General features: G+C 41.0%; 1 protein-coding gene across 1 annotated transcript in view; it reads right to left on the bottom strand.

Annotated features, from left to right (window-relative positions):
• Positions 1 to 827: 827 nt before the first annotated feature.
• Positions 828 to 19,950, bottom strand: part of LOC116986243 (protein diaphanous homolog 1-like) — a 106,160-nt gene continuing 87,037 nt past the window's right edge. Inside the window, exons 12-17 of the mRNA XM_033041580.1 lie at positions 18,259 to 18,411; positions 14,520 to 14,649; positions 12,609 to 12,641; positions 6,294 to 6,391; positions 3,695 to 3,778; positions 828 to 3,600 (exon numbers count right to left, since the gene is read on the bottom strand). Coding sequence (XP_032897471.1) covers positions 3,472 to 3,600; positions 3,695 to 3,778; positions 6,294 to 6,391; positions 12,609 to 12,641; positions 14,520 to 14,649; positions 18,259 to 18,411 — 627 coding nt within the window. The 3' untranslated portion in view covers positions 828 to 3,471. The remainder of the gene's footprint in view (positions 3,601 to 3,694; positions 3,779 to 6,293; positions 6,392 to 12,608; positions 12,642 to 14,519; positions 14,650 to 18,258; positions 18,412 to 19,950) is intronic.

Consider the following 19,950-nt stretch of genomic DNA (forward strand, 5'->3'; position numbering starts at 1 on the left):
CATTTGAACTCGGGTTTCTGTATTTTTAGTCTAGAGACAAGAGACACACTGCAATTTCACCATATCTGTTGCACCCACCAGTCACACATTTGTTTCCCTTAACTTCAATGTAACAAATGTGTGGGAGGTGAATACCACTGGTGACCTCATTTCTCCCATGTGTTTAATATCAGACCAAGAAACCAAGAACCAAGTGTCCAAATCATCCACGCAGAGATAGAACATGGCTATACCAGTAGGCTAATAGAGCACAGATACATTAAGAACAAGGACAATGATATCAGTAGGTAAAGGTGAGCTGGCTGCATCAGTTGTTCTGATCAAACTGTTAGCACTCAGCCTTTCCCAGGTAAGAAGGTCCAGGACATCCCTCAGTATTCTAAATCTAGGTCTAGGACATACTAAGTCCATCCATCCATGGACTTTGTACCAAGACCTATGGTGGAATCTAATTGTGCAATGATTACAAAATCTCTCTTTTTGACCCTAGGCCAGATAACAGCTTCATCCATTTAACTTCAGCTGGAAATTAAGAACAAAAAATTCATACATATTTTTAAATTATTTTGTTTTACTGTCTTCTTTGTTTAAAAACATTTTTTTAAACACAATACTTAACTTTTTTTAGCTGTTAGTTTTAATTTTTGAGCTGTCAGGAAGTTCTCAGCGGCCTCCTCATTAACGAAGGTTCGCTATGACTTGCCACTCATCTGTCAGAGGTAGGGTCTCAACTCGATCATCCCTCTGAATCCAGCTCAGGTAAGTGCAGGCAGCCAGGATATGTGGCGTGTAGGGCAGACCCAGACTGATTCAGAACAACTTGCCATAAACTATGGCATTTGGCACTAGAAGCATAGAACCTTGATGTGCTAAAAGGTGGTAGGTCTTTTCTGGTTGGGAAATGCGAATTGCCTTTAAAGATGATTTGTTTTTGTATGTTCACAGTTAACTCTTCCTTGTTTTGAGTTTGAGTTTAGTTTATTGTCATGTGTACCGAGGTACAGTGAAAAGTTGTTGTCAGCGGGAAGATAATACATGTTCGCAATCGAGCCATCCACAGTGTACAGATACATGATAAAGGGAATAGCGTGAATAGCGTTTAGTGCAAGACCTTCCCTGTCCTTCAACCCTGCCTTCCTCAAATCACAGCACAATAGGACTGGTTGTTCTTCCACATATGTGACCTTTCTATCACAGTACATGAAGAATTGCTTTTCTATATTCCATCCCTCTTCCTCTCAGTAAAACTTTCCTTGATGATCCTACCAAAGTGCCCAATAACTCTTCCATTGCTAAGTTAGCAGAGCTTAACTGAGTGCATTATCTGTCAAGTCTCTGAATAAAAGTTTCTAGACACAATCAGAAGGTAAAATACCATGGTATCAGCATTTGGGTTATGATGGGCCAACCTCAAAGGTACCACCAAAAGAGCTGGCTTATTGATAGATGGATGCACATCCTCAAATTTACAAGGGATTTAGAACTTGGATAAGATGTTAGATGCAGGTAAGATGGCAGTCACATAAAAGACACACTCAATTCCGCAAGACCATTTATATACAAAGTAATGAAATCTATATGATAACTGTGATCAACACAGAAAGCCTAGCCATTTATATGAGCCTGACGGGAGAAAAGCTTTTTACAACTACGACTGACAAGGCAAATCATATTAGGTTAAGAGATGTGTGGTTGGATACCATATAGACTTTGAGAATCAAAGTTTTCAAGGATGCTCCGTGGCACCTTTAATAATTCTAAAAATCCATCGCCTGGAGCAATATTTATTTTGTCTGAAACAATCACTCAACCTCTTGAACAAGGATCACAGCCAGAATCCCAAATACCCATGGCCAATAAATCAGGAGAAATGAATATAAAACCTCAAGCAGGAAGATTTTTGTACTATTTTACGTTTTATTTTATTATAATACCAATAACATTTATTGCATATTTTTACCGTTTTAAATGCTATTTTCCAATACTTTAACCCAAATGATTTGTATGATATTGCAACAAGGATGAATCCGCAGGAATAGTCTTGCAATTTTTACATTTGCCATCTGCATCAAGAAATCTTCTCCAGACCCACCTTCGTCAACATCACCTCCCCATCTCCACAAGAAGACATTTGCATTTCCCAGATAAGCCATCCCTGCTGCCTATAAATGGATAATCAGTGGCAATCACTGCAGCATTGTACCTAGGCTTGTGCAGTTTCACAACCATCTGCATTTGTATTCAACGCATTAAGCAGTCCAAGAGATTTTGCATATTTTCATCCTATCAATGCAAAAGTTTAAATTCAAACCCTGCAGCTTTTGAGCACGTAACTTGACATTATTTTCCCTAAAACTGACATTTCCTGTTCATAAAACATCCAATATAAAAAATATCAAAATTGAAATCGGCATGTTGCTTTTGTTCACTTAAGTATCCTGTTTATCAGCAGAAGGGCTTATATTGGAATTTTTTTTTGCAGACAAAAAAACTTTCACATGAAGAAATCTGATTAACACTCATCTAACTTTAAGAGCCATCAAATAATCGTCACAGAGAGATATAAACATAGAAAGTAGGTACAGGAGTAGGCCATTAGGCCCTTCGAGCCACCACCGCCATTCATTATGATCATGGCTGATCCTCCAAAATCAGTACTCCATTCCTGCTTTTCCCCCCATTTCCCTTGATTGCATTAGTCCTAAGAGCTATAACTAACTCTCTTGAAAACATCCAGTGAATTTGCCTCCACAACACAGAAACAACTCCTGGGCAGCCATTTACAGTAAACTTACACTAATCCAATTTTATTCTCCCACATTCCCATAAATTCCCCCCAGATTCTACCACCCACTAGGAACAATTTACAGTGACCAATTAACCTACCAACCTACACGTCTTTGGAATTTGAGAGGACACCAGAGCACCTGGCAAAAACCCACATGATCACATTGGGAAATGCAAACACCAGACAGCACCAGGCGCTTGAATTGCACCCAAGTCACTGGAGCAGTGAGGCAGCAACTCCATTAATTGCACCACAGTACCTAACATGGAGTATATTTCTGGTGCTCACGCATTCTGTGCTTGATTGTAATAGAATGCTTGTCCATACACTTGAATCTTGTCATAATGAGCTGTATAATCCTCTGAACAATTGAATTTCCATCCAATTAATGGGCCAGTATATCATCCAGGACTGCAACCCTCTGAGAACCCGCATGAATAACACTGGTGGGAGCCTTGAGGACGTTGCAGCCATTTGTTCTCCTAGTGTGTGATTATAGAGGGAGTTAAATGAAAGGGGTGATGAATATCTCGACAATAAGATGAACAAATTGATGGTCCTATTTCAGTTTTCAGGGCACTGGATTTTAGAATAACATTAGTAATTTGACTAATTTCAGCACTACTCTGAAATACATAATTTAGCCACCAGGAAAAGAAAAGTTCTTATAACAAAAGTCAGTATTATTTCTGAACTGTTTTCAATCTACATTTGTTTTGTTCTGCAACAACTTTTCTGAAATCTTTTATGAAGGAGGAGACCCATCCGAACACAGCTTCCGAGTCTCGATCTTGTGGTTCTCCAAATCTGACCTAAAACAGTGACAGAAACAGATCCGAGATTAACGTCAAAAATAGGCAGAAGGCAGAGTCTCCAAATGAATACAAATATTGCAAGTAATATTACCAAGATGGCACTGTAGAGTTTCTTCATTTCATCACGTTGTTTACTCAACTGTGACAGTTCGACTTCATGTTTTTCAACAATAGACTAGAAAAAAAAGAATTTGTTTTTATCTCAAAACATTTTTGCTGAAATTTGGATGGACAGGCTACATCCATGTTACTAAATTCATTTTCAAATTTCTCCCTCATCTAATTATTTTCCTGATGCTTTAATTGTTTGATCAAAAGTCCTCACTTGCTCAGATTAATCTACACTGAGGATAGACACTAAATGCTGGAGTAACTCAGCAGGACAGTCAGCATCTCTGGATAGAAGGAATGGTTGACGCTTAGGGTCGAGACCCTTCTTCAGACTGAGAGTCAGGGGAGAGGGAGACACAGAGATTTGGAAGGGCAAGGTGTGAAAATGAGAGATCAAAGGGGGCGATGTCCAAGGAAAATGTAGAATGGATCATTGTTAGCTGAGGGGAAGGTGACAACAAAGCATACAATCAATAAATCTTAATCAGGAGGACAGTAAAACTAGTTAGAGAACTATGATGTAGAAGGGATGGAGAGAGAGGGAAAACAAGGGTTACTTGAAGTTGGAGAGATCAATATTCATACTATTGGTTGTAAGCAGTCCAAGCAAAATATGAGGTGCTGTTCCTCTAATTTGCAGATTCTGCAGCCAACATTTTGATAGAACCTCAAATCCTAATCTATGTCCACCCCAACTCATTACGAATGTATACATCCTGATTTATTTTCCTTTGCTCATACCACATGCTCCTCCTCTGTGATATATGCAAAATATTTATATAAAAATAAAATAAAACTGATGGTGCCCATACTAATAGATAGGAATGCATTTTGCAATACAGATAAATATCATATCCCAAGGCATTAGCCACTAGCACATTGTATATTTTCTTGCATTTCACAAGCTAAGAAACAAACTTCATTAATACTTTATGAGGAAATTGATCGTAAAACAAACTAATAATGGTGATTAATTACATTGCACGCCAGTCCATGAAACTCAGTTTCAGCCACACCATCAAATTTCTCAGTATCGCTCTAAACTGAGGTTATGCTTTAACAATACAAGGGCGGCAAGGTGGTGTAGCGATAGATCAACTCCCTTACAGCACCAGAGACCCAGGTTCGATCCTGACTATGGGTGCTTGTCCGTACAGAGTTTGTACGTTCTCCCCGTGGCCTGCATGGGTTTTCTCAGAGATCTTTGGTTTCCTCCCACACTCCAGACATACAGGTTTGTTGGTTAATCGGTTTGGTATAAATGAAGTTTTAGTAGGTGAATTATGGACAGTGATCAATGTCCCAATAACAAAAAGATGAACCTGAAAAAACTAATATAGGAGAGAAAGCCTTTAGAAGGTTTGAGATACAAACCTAAGCTAACAGAATTTGAATTAAGAAAAAAAACTGGAATTCTATAATACCATTCAAGATTCAAGATAGATTTAATTGTCACATGTGCCAGATGGCACAGTAAAATGAAATTCCCATACAGCCATACAATAAAAATAAAAATAAAGGACACAACACACTATAGAATTTAACATAAAACATCCCCACACAGCAGAATCAAAGTTCCCCATTGTGTGGGAAGGCACCAAAGTCAGTCTCTTCCTCCACTGTTCCCCGTGGTCAGGGCCTCCCCAAGCCCTCCGCCAGTTGCAGCTACGGGCGGCCCGATGTCCAGGACCGCTCGCCGGGGTGATACAAGTCCGTCGGGGCTGCGGGACGTCCTCAGCGGCGTGGACGCCAGAGTCGGCCCCCTCCTACCGGAGTCGGCGGCTTCCAAAGTCCGTAGGCCGCGCTGGATGGAGACCCGCTGCTGCAGACCCTCTGCAAGGCGCCCCAGGACTCCACGATGTTGTTCAGCGCCGCCCGCGTTGGAAGCTCTCCGCACCAGAGCTCCACGATGTTGGAGCAACGGCTCAACGCTCCGGAGCTCCAAACGGCGACCCAGGTAGGCATCGCCCGCTCCGCGGTGACTCCAGCGCTGCGCCGCCGCTGTAGCAGCCCTGGTCCGGTTCCCGGTCCCCGGCAGGAAAGGCCGCTCCGATCCAGCTGGTAGGCCGCGAGGTGGGGGGGGTGAGGACGCAACTCGGAGAAATAGTTGCGTCTCCGCCAGGAAGAGACTGGGAGACGGTTTCCCCCTTACCCTGCCCCCCTCCCCCACATGGAAAAGTTAAAGTTTCCCCCTAAAACAGACTTTGGACTAACTGAAAATTAAAAAAAAGATAGAAATGACAGACAGGCTGTAGGTAGAGGCTGCTGCCAGTGCAGCGCCCCTAGGGTTGACATGACCTCAGGTCATCCCAAAGCAGTTCACAAACAATGATTCACTCATTGAAATGTGGCCACAGTTACAACATAGAAAACATGGAACCAAATTACTGTCAGTAAGGTGTCATGAACGGCAAGACGATAATCACCAGGTAATCTGCTATGGTGATGTTCGTTGACTGATCAATTTTAGACAGGTAACAGTGACGGACACCCCCTGACAAGCACAATGTCTGGTCTAAAGTAGCAGCGCAGACATTTTAAATCAATGCTTTTTCAGTAAACCTTTCACCAGGAATTACCTTCAGTTCTTTGTAGAATTGCACATCCGAGCTGTTCTTGTTCTTTGATTTAAGTATCTCTCTGTTCAGATTGATTTTTTCCATCTCATTCTTTAAACCTGTCGTTGTAAAAATGCATGAACTTAATTATTCTTATTTGAAAATCACTGAAGAAAACAGGTAAAAACAAATCATCAACAACTAGGCAGTATGGTGGTAGAGTTCCTGCCTTACAGCGCCAGAGACCCAGGTTCAAGTTCAAGTTCCTGACCACAGGCTCTGTCTGTACGGAGTTTATAAGTTCTCCCCGTGGGTTTTCCCCGGGTGCTCCGGTTTCCTCCCACACTCCAGACATACAGGTTTGTAGGTTAATTGGCTTTAGTAAAAATTGGCCCTAGTGTGTGCAGGATAGTGTTAGTGTATGGGGATTGCTTGTCGGCATGGACTCGGAGGGCCTGTTTCTGCTATGCATCTCTAAGCTGTGAATGTAATTTCAATTTGATTAGTGGGAAATTTTCTTTAGTCTGGCTTGCAGGAGCGTTGGTGATGTAATCCCATTCTTGGCTGTAGTGCAGCAAATTCAGTGCTGCAGATGACTCAAGAGCAACTGCACACCCAGCAAAAATATTATCTGAGACTCCAGTAGAGCTATCGAGATAACGCAAATAAAGAACAGTGATGCATACACCACTGCACTTCATCTATTTGAAATGAAATGTGAATCAGTCACTATGCTGCCCAAATCAAAATTGCCATCAAGTGCAGTGAACTACTCATAAGATTAATTCTTCAATCACAAAGACTGGATAAGCAGCATGCCAACTCATTCAGATCAATCAGCTCAATAGTAGTTTTATTTTATTGTCCTTAACAAATGCCTTTATCCCACTGAAACACCAATTTATATGTGATTCTTACACATTTTACTTGATTAGTTTATATAGCAACATTTTTATCATATTTATATTGACATTTACATTATTATTTGGGCAATTGTTCCAGGGTCAGTGCTCAGAAACATGTGCCAAATTAAATATTATCTGTGAAATGCAAAGTTTCATTTGGAACAGAGTTTAGGGCGATTACTAGGGTGCAAACCAAATGGTCGACAAATTCTACTGTTTATGGGAAGGTTGGTAGAACAGGCTTTCCACGGCACGTGTTCAAAGTCTTCCACCCCATGCTCAACAGCTGGGTGGGCTGAGAAAGGCTACCCTCCTGCAACTTGTTCCCAGTGCTCACAGCATAAGCTCGGTCCTGTGGATCAACAGGTTTCCATTAAGGCTCCACAAAGCAAATTATGCATTTGTTATGCACATGTGTCCCACACTGTCTGCACTGTGGCAGATGAATTTGCGGAGAACTTCTCCAGATATCTGTCACATGGGAATGGATGCCATTTCGCACCTTCAGGCCTTTCAGTGCATTAGCACATCAGATGCATGATGGCACAACTGGTACAGCTGCTGCTTCACTGCTGTCCATGCAGAGTTGTGACCAGTCTCCTCCTACATCCTAAAGATGTGAGGGTTTGTAGGTTAATTGACCTCTGCAAACTGCCTCTAGAGTATAGGGAGTGGGAAAACATTGAATTAGAGTGAATGGGTGATCGATGGCTGGCATGGACAATGTGGGCCAAAGGGCCTGTTTCCATGCTGTATATCTAAACTAAAACTAAACATGGAAGGCATAGAAGCAAAATAGAAAGCATTAAAAATCATATGAGTACCATGTGATCATCTTTGGAATAAATTTCTATTACGCGGTGCACAGTAATGCTGACTTTACAGGATGGAATCTCTTGCCCATGTACGTTGCTGAGCCAAAATTTCCTCGGAACACCTGCAGATGATGTTGCAGTAATTTGTGCCACATCAGAGAGCACACAGTACATCCTACAAGGTCAAATTTCCCACGATGGAAGCATTTAGCAAACCATGAATTATTCTGAAAGATAATTACTGTACTTTGAAGACCTGGAGATATCATCACTTGAGAAGCTTATATGTGACACCAGAGAAGAATTTATCAGTTGACAAAGATATTAAAATATTTAAATCCCCAGATACAACTGAGACTCACTATGCAAGTTGAAAATATTTTTAAAGAGGAAGGCAGATCTAAATAAATACATTGCCTCATATCTATTTGCGTTTCAGGATAAAATGTATCAGTAGGATATTTAGTCCAATTTGTGCTTTTACCAATGTGTATTGATTTACTACTTTTGAGCAGGTATTCTCGTTTTTCTCTTTTCTTCACATATTTCCTTATGGCATATAAGGAGCCACTCTCACCCCTTGGATCTACACTGATGCACAGAGCAATCCAATTCCTTGAATAGTTATCCCTGTAACTAATTTGCCCCACATTCCCATCAACTTTCTTCAGATTCTACTACTCACCTACACACTAGGGCAATTTGGAGAGGCCTATTAGCCTGCCAACCCACACATCTTTGGGATGTGGGAGGAAACCAAAGCATGTTTCCACTAGTTGGAGAGTCTAGGACTAGAGGTCATAGCCTTCGAATTAAAGAACGTTCCTTTAGGAAGGAGATGAGAAGGAATTTCTTTAGTCAGATGGTGGTGAATCTGTGAAAGCCTTTGCCATAGAAGGCTGTGGAGGCCAAGTCAATAGATATTTTTAAAGCAGAGATAGATAGATTCTTGATTAGTACAGGTGTCAGGAGTTACGGGGAGAATAGAATAGAACGCCATTTATTGTCATTCAAACAGACATGGTTCGAACGAAATTTCGTTCCTGCAGTCATAACATCAAAAACAAACCAAGACACACAATTAACACAATTTACATAAACATCCATCACAGTGAATTTCCAAACACCTCCTCATTGTGATGGAAGGCAAAAGTCTTGTCTCTTTCCTGTTCTTTATTCTTCTCCCGTGTTCTAGCAGTCCAACTGCTGCGTCGAGGCGACCGGGGCTCCTGATGTTAAAGCCCCCGGTGGGTGATCCCACGGCCGTTAAAGCCGCGCCGGACGATGCAAGGCCCTGCTCCGGGTCTTGATGTTAGAGCCCCCGGCGGGCGATGGTAAGTCCCCCGGCCTTTAAAGCCATGCAGGGCGATGTAAGGCCCCGCTCCGGGTAATTTTACCCCGCGATTCGGGCGGGAGAAGTTACCGTTGCGGGAGCTCCGAAAAGCGGTCTCCCACCAGGGACCTGCAAGCTCCCGATGTTACCGTCCACAGGGCCTGCAGCCAGAGCCTCCGAAGCTCCGAAGTCAGGTCGCAGCCGCACGCCACCACAGCTCTCAACGCTCCAAAGTCAGCCAGCTCCGCAATGGTGAGTCCGCAGGCTCCATGACTGGAGCTCTCAGATTGGTTCTGGTTGGAGGCCACCGGCTCTACAATGTTAGGCCCAACGACAATGGAGACCCGACAGGGAAAAGGTCGGGTCCCCGTACAGGGAAGAGATTAAAAAGTTTCCCCCACCCTCCCACATATCTGAAAAATAAAAACAAAAACATACATCTAACGGGACAAAAAGAAAGAAAAAATGGACGGACTGCATTCGAGCCGCTGCCGCAAGGCGCCACCACACAGAGAAGGCAGGAGAATGGGGTTAGGAGGGACAGATACAACAGCCATGATTGAATGTTCCTTGGTTGGTTTATGTGGGGGGTGGGGTTGGGAGAAACTTTTTTGCAATTGCTTACCTCGACGGAGATGCGATTCTTTTCCGTATCATATCACTGTCCCCACTGCGGCCTAACATTGTGGAATTGGCACCTTTCCTGGAGACCAAGTTGCAGGAGACTTTAACACTGCAGAGCTTGCGATCCCTTTGCCGGGGATTCCCACCACGGGGCTTGTGGACTTTAACACGTGAATCCCGCGGTCTCTGCTAAGAAGAGGCCGACTCGGGAGCTCGATGCCGCGGAGAGTTTCAACCACCCCGACTCGGGAGTTTCGACCACCCCAATGGGCGTTCCGATCGTCAGCTGCGTGGGGCTTTGATCGCCCCAACTGCAGATGGTTTGACTGCCCGACCACGGGAGAACATGAGGAAGAAGATTGAACTTTATTGCCTTCAACAACAGTGAGGAATGTGGGATCCACTGTGGTGGATGTTTATGTGGTCGTGTGTCTTGTTGCGTTTCACTTAGTATGACTGTATGGTAACTCAAATTTCACTGTATGTTATGGTACATGTGACAATAAACTGACCTTGACCTTGAAACCTTAATGGGCTGAATGGGCCTAATTATGACCTTATGGTCTGGAGGAAACGTGCAAATTCCACAAAGTCAGCACCAGAGACCAGATTTGATCTCAGGATTGAAAGTTGATGGGAATGCAGGGAACATTGGTTGCAGAGAGAAATATTTAAGGAATCAAATTGTGTTGGACCTGTGAGATATATGTTCCATCCAATGTTAATTATATTTCCTTTCATACATAATCATTTTCAATTAGAAACAATGAGTACAATTTTTAAAATTAACAAGTACCAATATTTTCAAAATATCAATCGAATGGTGAAGCATCTAATCAAACAGGAAAAGAACCATTCTATGCAATCTTCTGTTTTCATGCAGGCAACCTAGAATGGATTACCATACATACTCCTTGGTTGACCATAAAATAATAATTGAAAACATTGCAGAAGCAACAATCGAACTTCCAAGAAGCAAGAATTCTTCAGCTTGGATTTGGCATGGGAGTTTCCACTTTAAGGACAAACAACAATTCAAGCAAACATTTTGGGAAATGTTTCCTTTAAAACTCAAATTGTAACCCAATGAGTGCAGAATCTAACATTATCCAGCATGATCGGGCAGTGTGGAAAAAAAATCACTTGCCTCGATTATGGTTGTCAATGTCAAAGATATCATAAGATGATGTCAACATATTACACTAAAATTCAAAGTTGAAGGGAAAAATTGCTTTAAAAAGATTTCAATGTTTCTAAATTCTGATTTGGAAAAAAATGTTTAATGCAGCTGAAATCTTTTTTTAATGTAAAGTAAACATAAAACCAGTCCTCCAAGTACCCTATTCTATAGTACTGAAAACAAGCTTTTAATAATGATCACTATTATTGGCTAGTTTTCTTGAGACAATTTACCTAGTCATGGAGTCCTTCTGTATCTCATTGTTTCTCAGTAAAAATGATATCGTAAAAAAGGAAACAGTGTTATCATTAGATGGAACAGATGCCTCACAGGTCCAACAGATTTTAATGGAGATGGAAAGAGGTCCTTTGACCCAACCTGTCCAGGCCGACAAAGATGCCCACCTAAGCATTAGCCCACATTTGACCCATGTCCCACAAACCTTTTTCTATCCATGTACCTGTCTAATTGTCTTTTAAATAAATGTCTTTATTATACCCACCTAAACCACTTCCTCTGGCAGCTTGTTTTGCATACATACCACCTCAGTGTGAAAAAGTTGCCATTCTGGTTCCTATAAAATCTTTCCCTCTCACCTTATATCTATGCCCCTTGATTCCCCAACCATGGGAAAAAGACTGCGTGTTCATCCTATTTTGGTACAAAATGCTGGAGAAACTCAGCGGGACAGGCAGCATCTCTGGAGAGAAGGAATGGGTGACGTTTCGCGTTGAGACCCTTCTTCAGACCAGTCAGGGGAAAGGGAAACAAGAGACATAGAAAGTGATGTAGAGATATATGGAACAAATGAATGAAAGATATGCAAAAAAGTAATGACAATAAAGGAAACAGGCCAGGCCGGGTCTTGACCCGAAACGTCACCCTTTCCTTCTCTCCAGAGATGCTGCCTGCTGCGTTCACTATTTTGTGTCTATCTTCGGTTTAAACCAGCATCTGCAGTTCCTTCCTACACACTGTGTTCATCCTACTGATGCCATTTAAAAAATCATGACATAATTCATGGCAAAAACTCATACTTAGATCCTTAGTAAATTATATCATTTAAAATGTGTCTTCTGTTATGTGTACACCTAGCTTAACCTTTAGCGTCTTCCTGTAGATCTGCAATTAACACCAATAACATCGATGGTGATTAACACATCCTGGTAATATGAACCATTTTGGGATCAAGCAGGCTTCCACCTTGGTATTCTCAATGCATGAGTAAAAAAGAGGGGGAAAGAAATCATATTCCAATTGCAGCAAATGCAATTTATACAAAAAAATCCCAAATCTTTTAAAATATAATAGTCTAATACAATTGAATGGAAATTCCAGGTGATTATTCAGCATAGTTTCTCAGTTTCATAGAATTAATGCACATTAATACTTCCTATAATATTCATAAGATCAACCACAACACTTGATAACAGAGTGTTACAAAATATCTTCATATATTAAAATGGAGCCTTTACTTACCATCTACCTCTGCAATCAAACCCTTAATGGAATCTATGAAGGGGAATAAATAGATCAGCATCAGGAATGCACGTTGTTGTACAATATTGTAGCTTTTGTCTGATTGTAGACTCAGGCACAGTCTTAAGTTGGTTCAGGTCATATTTACAAGATAGGAACTATTTTGTTTCCATTGGCGACTTTGTATCAGAACCAACTAACGTGACGTGTGGAGTCCCGCAAGGTTCGATCTTAGGGCCCTCTTTATTCAACATCTACATGCTCCCACTAGGGCAAATCATGCGAAATAATAATATTGACCACCACTGCTATGCCGATGACACTCAAATCTATGTAGCGCTATCACCAAATGACTATCGCCCCATAGATCTGTTGTGCCAGTGCATTGAGCAAGTCAAAGACTGGATGTGCCAAAATTTTCTCCAACTAAATAAGGACAAAACGGAGATAATTGTTTTTGGTGCTAAAAAAGAAAGGCTTAAAGTAACCCAACACCTTCACTCTCTGTCCCTGAAAACTTCAAACAAAGCCAGAAATCTTGGGGTCATTATGGATTCAGATTTAAATTTCGACAGTCACATCAAATCAGTAACAAAATCAGCCTACTATCACCTCAAAAACATAGCAAGATTAAGAGGACTCATGTCAGCTCAAGACTTAGAAAAACTTGTACATGCCTTTATTAATAGTAGGCTAGATTATTGTAACGGTCTCCTTGCAGGTCTTCCAAAAAAAACTGTCAGGCAGCTACAGCTTGTTCAGAACGCTGTTGCTAGAGTTCTAACAAAGACCAAATAATTTGAACACATTACACCAATTCTTAAATCCTTACATTGGCTCCCTGTATGTCAGAGAATTGATTTTAAAATCCTGCTGCTCACCTATAAATCACTACATGGTTTAGGGCCAAAGTATATCACTGACATGCTTCCACTATATAAGCCTTCTAGACTGCTAAGATCTTCTGAAACCAATCTGCTAGTGATTCCCAGAGTAAATACAAAACATGGGAAAGCAGGATTTAGTTACTATGCATCAAATAGCTGGAATAAACTTCCTGAAGATTTAAGACTTGCCTCAACTTTGACCACTTTTAAAACAAGACTGAAAACTTTTATGTGTTCAAAAGGGAACTGCAGATGCTGGAATATCGAAGGTACACAAAATTGCTGGGGAAACTCAGCGGGTCAACAGTCTGAAGAAGGGTTTCGGCCCGAAACGTCGCCTATTTCCTTCGCTCCATAGATGCTGCTGCACCCGCTGAGTTTCCTCAGCAATTTTGTGTACCTTTGAAAACTTTTATGTTTACTTTAGCTTTCAGCTAAATCTTAACTACATTGCACTTTTAACTTTTGCACTTTTTATAATGCATTTTTAATTTTGCTTTTCTTTTCTTTTAGTTCTTCTATTTTATTTCATTTTATTATTTCATTTATTGTATGACATGTTTTTATGTGAAGCACTTTGAGTCTGCCTCGTGTATGAAATGTGCTATATAAATAAAGTTGCATTGCCTTGCCTTGCCTTTTGGATGCAATGTACTGGAGTAACTGAAGAAGGATCGCAACCCTAAACATCACCCGTCTATCTTCTTGAGAAATGCTGCCTGATCTACTGAGTTACTCCAGCACTTTGTGTCCTTTTGTGTATTAACCAGCATCTGCAGTTCTTTGTTTCTACTTAGTAGTTTTTGGTTTGCACTTCGGACTTCAGCCCTTTTTTGAACGTATTGGGTCACTACTAATTTATTGATTTTTTTTTGTTTACTATAAATGATCTATGTATATTGTTATACAAGTCTGTTATGTAGCAGGCAAACAAGAATTCCATTGTTCCGTTGTCGCTACGTTAAACACTCTTGAACCTTGATTCTTTTCCACAGTGCTGCTAGTTTGGGAGATTTCCACTTACCTCCAGGAACCTCTTCAAATTCTGTCAGCTCATGGGGAAAGTTTGTCAAGTCTGGTTCTAGCAACATGATCTGGTCCACAAGAGCATGAAGTAAGGTGAATGTCCTGTCCTTCCCTCTCAAGTCGACCACCTACAGACAATCATCAATGAGACTGGTCAAGATTAGAGGATTGCTAAATACCTATCTTAATTTAATTTAATATAATTTAAATCTTTACAATGTTGGATTTTACTTTCATTCCCACACTAAGCTAATGTTTGAACGTCAGTATACAGATCTTTATAAAATAGTGGGTTGGCAGACAAACTATTTAAAATCTGCAATAAATTCCCTGCAAAATGGTTGCCATTTGCATTAAATCATTAGGGGGGTGGGGGGGGGGGGGGGGGCTCTCTTTGCTGTATATGGTAACATCATGAACATCTTCAGAGAGATTTTGTTTGCCAAATTTCCAGCAAAATTATATATCAACTGTTTTAAACCCATTCATGGTTTTACTTGAGGTAGTGTCCGGGCAAGTCATCATAAACACATGAATTTGTTGCACATTGCGGTAAAATAATTCCTACTCATGGATTGTGACAGTTGATTAAAGTTACAAAGTATCCATAAATTAGAAATAGTGGCATAGTAAATTGCATCCATAATTGAAACTGTTTGGTTGACTACCTGCAATAAGTCCCTTAAATGGATTTAAATATTTGTAATCATGTCCAACTAATACATTACTTTACAAGCTATGACATTTATCAGCTTCTTCCTGCATGTTGGTTATGGGACATTAAAGACTTAAGTATTCCTGTGAAACCCATATTTCAACCTGCCGGCAGAATGATGTGCATTCGAAAAGATCAATGCTCTCCTCTTCAATCATTCCTCGTTTGTTTTAATGGGTGGGTCTCCTGCACAGTAAGTAAATATGAGACCTTTTATAAGATGATAGTAAAATAAACGGACAGAGTGAATGGATGAACCGGATCCAGCAGCTCTGAAAGGACTGAACTTGCCTACGAAGGTGCAATGATTCTGAACGTTGCAAAGCTATTTCTAGGTATCGAGCAGTGATGGAATGATGAAGGTCAGCAAGAACCATGCAATGGAGAGTGAGCCAAGTAGATGAATTGTAGATGAATTGGGATATGCAGCAAACAAACATAATACTGTAGAGGCGTCTGCTAGCGCATGCAGATATCGAACACGGCGTTCGGAAGCCGCGGTCACGTGACTCGGGAGGGGCTGTTGTTTTCGCACTTTTTTTCCCCTGCGCGCGTTAGTTCAGTGCTGACCACCAATGTGGCCAGACATGTCTGTTAAACCTGTATGCTGCAACTTGAACTTTCGAATAAAGTATTGTTGAAAACTCCAGGAGTCGTTTATCAGACCACTAAAATACCTCATTTTAATTAGCTATTTTCCAACAAAACCTGCAAACGTGACAATATTATATGTTTAATTATCTAAAGAAATCCTTATTCAGTTCAGAAATAAATCATTTATGGTAATGTTAAACTGAGCACAATGGTTTGCAACTGGAACCCAGTTGACTCTGCACAGCTCTGAGTCCAACAATGAGCTGAATGTCATTTCTGATTAAGATCTATAGAGGTCTGTGGAAAAGTGCTTATGGTTGTGCTTACATCTCCATTCACAGTATCTAAAACCCAAACAAATCCAAAATGTTGCAGAGAACTGATGCTGTCATCATTTGTTTTATGCCAACAATAAAATAAGACAAGTTTGTGATTTTTTTTTAATCTACAGCAATTCTCTAACCAGTAAGAAGGTTGAGGAATATTAGTCCAACACACATCATTGTTTCCCAAAATTCAACTTGGTGTGAGACTGTTCACTCCCAAGTTAGGCTAGTGATGTTTCACACTAAAACATCCCAGGGCAGAGAGTGCGTGAATCCAACACAATTCCAGTTATTGTTCAGACTTGAATTGCAATTCCCACATGCCTCTGTTTTTGACATGAACATGGATGGTAAAGAGGGATATGGGCCAAACACAGGCAAATGAAACTAGTTCAGATACATATCTTGGCCAGCGTGGACGAGTTGGATTGAATAGCAAGTTTCTCTACTGGACAGCTAGCCATTGTATCCAACAATACACATCAACAATTGCCATCTGGAAAATGTGGATCACTTTCCATGTCTTAGACAATAGACAATAGGTGCAGGAGTAGGCCAATTGGCCCTTCGAGCCAGCACCGCCATTTAATGTGATCATGGCTGATCATCCCCAATTTGTACCCTGTTCCTGCCTTCTTCCCATATCTCCTGACTCCGCTATTTTTAAGAGCCTTATCTAGCTCTCTCTTGAAAGCATCCAGAGAACCTGCCTCCACCGCCCTCTGAGGCAGAGAATTCCACAGACTCACCACTCTCTGTGAGAAAAAGTGTTTCCTCATCTCCGTTCTAAATGGCTTACTCCTTATTCTTAAACTGTGTTCCCTGCTTCTGGACTCACTCAACATCAGGAACATGTTTCCTGCCTCTAGCATGTCCAAGCCCTTAACAATCTTATATGTTTTAATGAGATATCCTCTCATCCTTCTAAACTCCAGAGTGTATAAACCCAGCTGCTCCATTCTCTCAGCATATGACAGTCCCGCCATCCCGGGAATTAACCTTGTAAACCTACGCTGCACTCCCTCAATAGCAAGAATGTCCTTCCTCAAATTAGGGGACTAAAACTGCACACAATACTCCAGGAGTGGTCTCACTAGGGCTCTGTACAAATGCAGAAGGACCTCTTTGCTCCTGTATTTGATTCCTCTTGTTATAAAGGCCAACATGCCATTCCCTTTCTTCACTGCCTGCTGTACCTGCATGCTTACTTTCATAGACTGATGTACAAGGACCCCCAGATCCCGTTGTACTTCCCCTTTTCACAACTTGGCGTCATTTAGATAGTAGTCTTGGCCCATCTCCCTTCCAATGCAATGACACACCACTGATTCTGCTGTGCAAGGGGGGCTTTTGCCAGGCTTAGGAGTCTTTGACCGCAATGACCTCCAAGCAAGAACTATGCTACTGGCCTACAATGTCATTATTCGTGATTCAACTCCATGTAGGAGGGTGACTTGGACCACCTACAACAGACACTTCAGAGCCCTCGAATCCTATCACCAGAGGGACCTCCAGAAGATCCTTCAAATCAATTGGGAAGACAGGTGCACTTACATCAGAGTGCTAGAAGAGGCTAATATTGATTAACATCATCACCATCATCATCGAACACCATCTCAGATGGACTGGCCATGTTGTCAAGATGCCCAACTTTTATCTCCCAAATCAAATCCTCTACTCTCAACTACTCGCAAAAGAGTGAATCCCTGGAAATCAGAAGTACTACAAGGATAACATCAAGATCACCAAAGAGTGTTAGATCAGCCCCACCAACTAGGATCTAGACCAGGATAGAGCAACATAGAGAATCAATTATCACAAAGGAACTGTACTCCATGAAGACCTCTGACAGCCTGCAAAACACAAGCACTAGCAAGTACCACCACCAAGAAGGCCCAACCACATCCCACCACCAATACTACTTGTCCATGCCCACACTGAAATAAAGTCTGTGGCTCCATGATTGGCCCCTCCAGCCATCTCAAGTCCCACATAAATTACTCATTAAGAGGACATTATCATGTAAACATGATCACATCAACCCTACGACTCTATTATGCATCATTTAAGCAGTGATTAGCTGGTAGTATCAGTTAGCTTACTTTTGGAAGGCATGACAGAGAAAATCCTTTTGCCATTTCCTTGCCAGCATTCTTGTTCAAGAAATTGCCTATTGCGAGAAGATAATCAAGCACAGAAGCAAACATCTTGCTGTTCTGCAACTGCGAACATGCCTTGATCTTCTGCTTTATCAACTGAAACAAAGGAAAATGAAAAGGTTAATGTGACTTTATACCACATAAAGTTCAAACCCACAGCTTGACAAATTGGCGCTCACTATCAATATTTCACCTGGAGATGGAAATGGAGATGGAGCTTGGAGATGGAGTCCAATACTGTGAAAAAAAAGATTAATTGAACCATAAAATGTGCAATAAGGCAATAGATGGACACGACAGCTTGAAATCATTCCATTACACCCTTGACGAATGATAGATTGGGTCATTCTTTTGGCATAGGATAGAGAGAACATGCCAGTTCACGAGGAAAATCATTAATGTAATTCCAGGAAACACAAGACTGAAAAGGAAAACTGATGCTAGAAATTTCAAATTCCAAATTCAGTTTCAAGTTCACAGAGCATGAATGACCTGATGGATAATAGATACAAAAATCCTTAATCTTAACTACAACAGAAAATAGCATTAGATACAAACAGGGTCATATTGCTGTATTTTTTTCGTGGAATCATGAATCACGTATTAAGCATACTAAATTTTTTAAATAACGAAGGGTATAGGCAGATTAAATACCAAGAACCTGTTCCTATTATAGTACCTCCTCAATTTACTTTTAGCAAATGTCCATTGGCTTTCCTTAATAAACCCTGCCTTCCCAAATGAATACTTTGTCTTTGACAATAGTTTCTATAAACCCCAGATTACAACCAAAGTTGCTTCATAATTTGAATGGCTTGAATTTAGCAATTTCCCCACATGAATACAGGAGCAATGTGGTTCGATGGCATCTACATGTCTGGCCCATTAATCTATGAACATAAGTTTGAATCCAACCATGGGATTATATTAAACTGGAATTAAAGAGCTTGTGGTAACCATGAAACTTGTGGATTGTGAAAAAAAACAAATGTTTTCACTAATGTTAAATCTACCATTCTTGCTGGTCCGGCTTATATGTGACTCCAGACCCACTAATGTGGGTGATTCTAAACGGTTTCTTCATTTCAGAGGAAGCTAAATGTGTACAATAAATGATGTGTGAGGCATCTGCATCTCTTAAACTAACAATTAAAATGTTTTAAATCAATTAATTGGAATTAAAGTCATACATTTGTCACTGTTTGTGGGAACTTTGGAAGTAAATTTTCTAACTGTGCCTGTACTAGGTTCTGAAAGATGATCTGCAAATATGTATTTTTATCGTTATTGTTTGTGAGCAGTGTTGACTGTTTATTAACTTTCAATTTTGCTACCAAATAGTAGTTTCAGTATTTACTAAATAGCACCTCCGGTAGGCGGCGCGACTCTCGTCTGCAGCGGCCTCTGCAGTCCGTCTGCGTTTTTATTATTTTATGTCTATGTTTTTATGTAGTTTTTGTTATTTTTGTTGGGGTATGTGTGTGGGGGGTGGGGGTGGTGTGGGGGGGTTGGGGGTAACTTTTAAATCTCTCCCTGCACGGGAGACCCGACCTTTTCTTTGTCGGGTCTCCGTTGTCGTTGGGGCTGCAACGAGGAGCGGCCTCCAACAGGAAGACCGGGGGCTGTGGTGCCGAC

Source organism: Amblyraja radiata, chromosome 23, assembly GCF_010909765.2.
Source record: "Amblyraja radiata isolate CabotCenter1 chromosome 23, sAmbRad1.1.pri, whole genome shotgun sequence".
In the NCBI taxonomy this organism is placed as follows: domain Eukaryota; kingdom Metazoa; phylum Chordata; class Chondrichthyes; order Rajiformes; family Rajidae; genus Amblyraja; species Amblyraja radiata.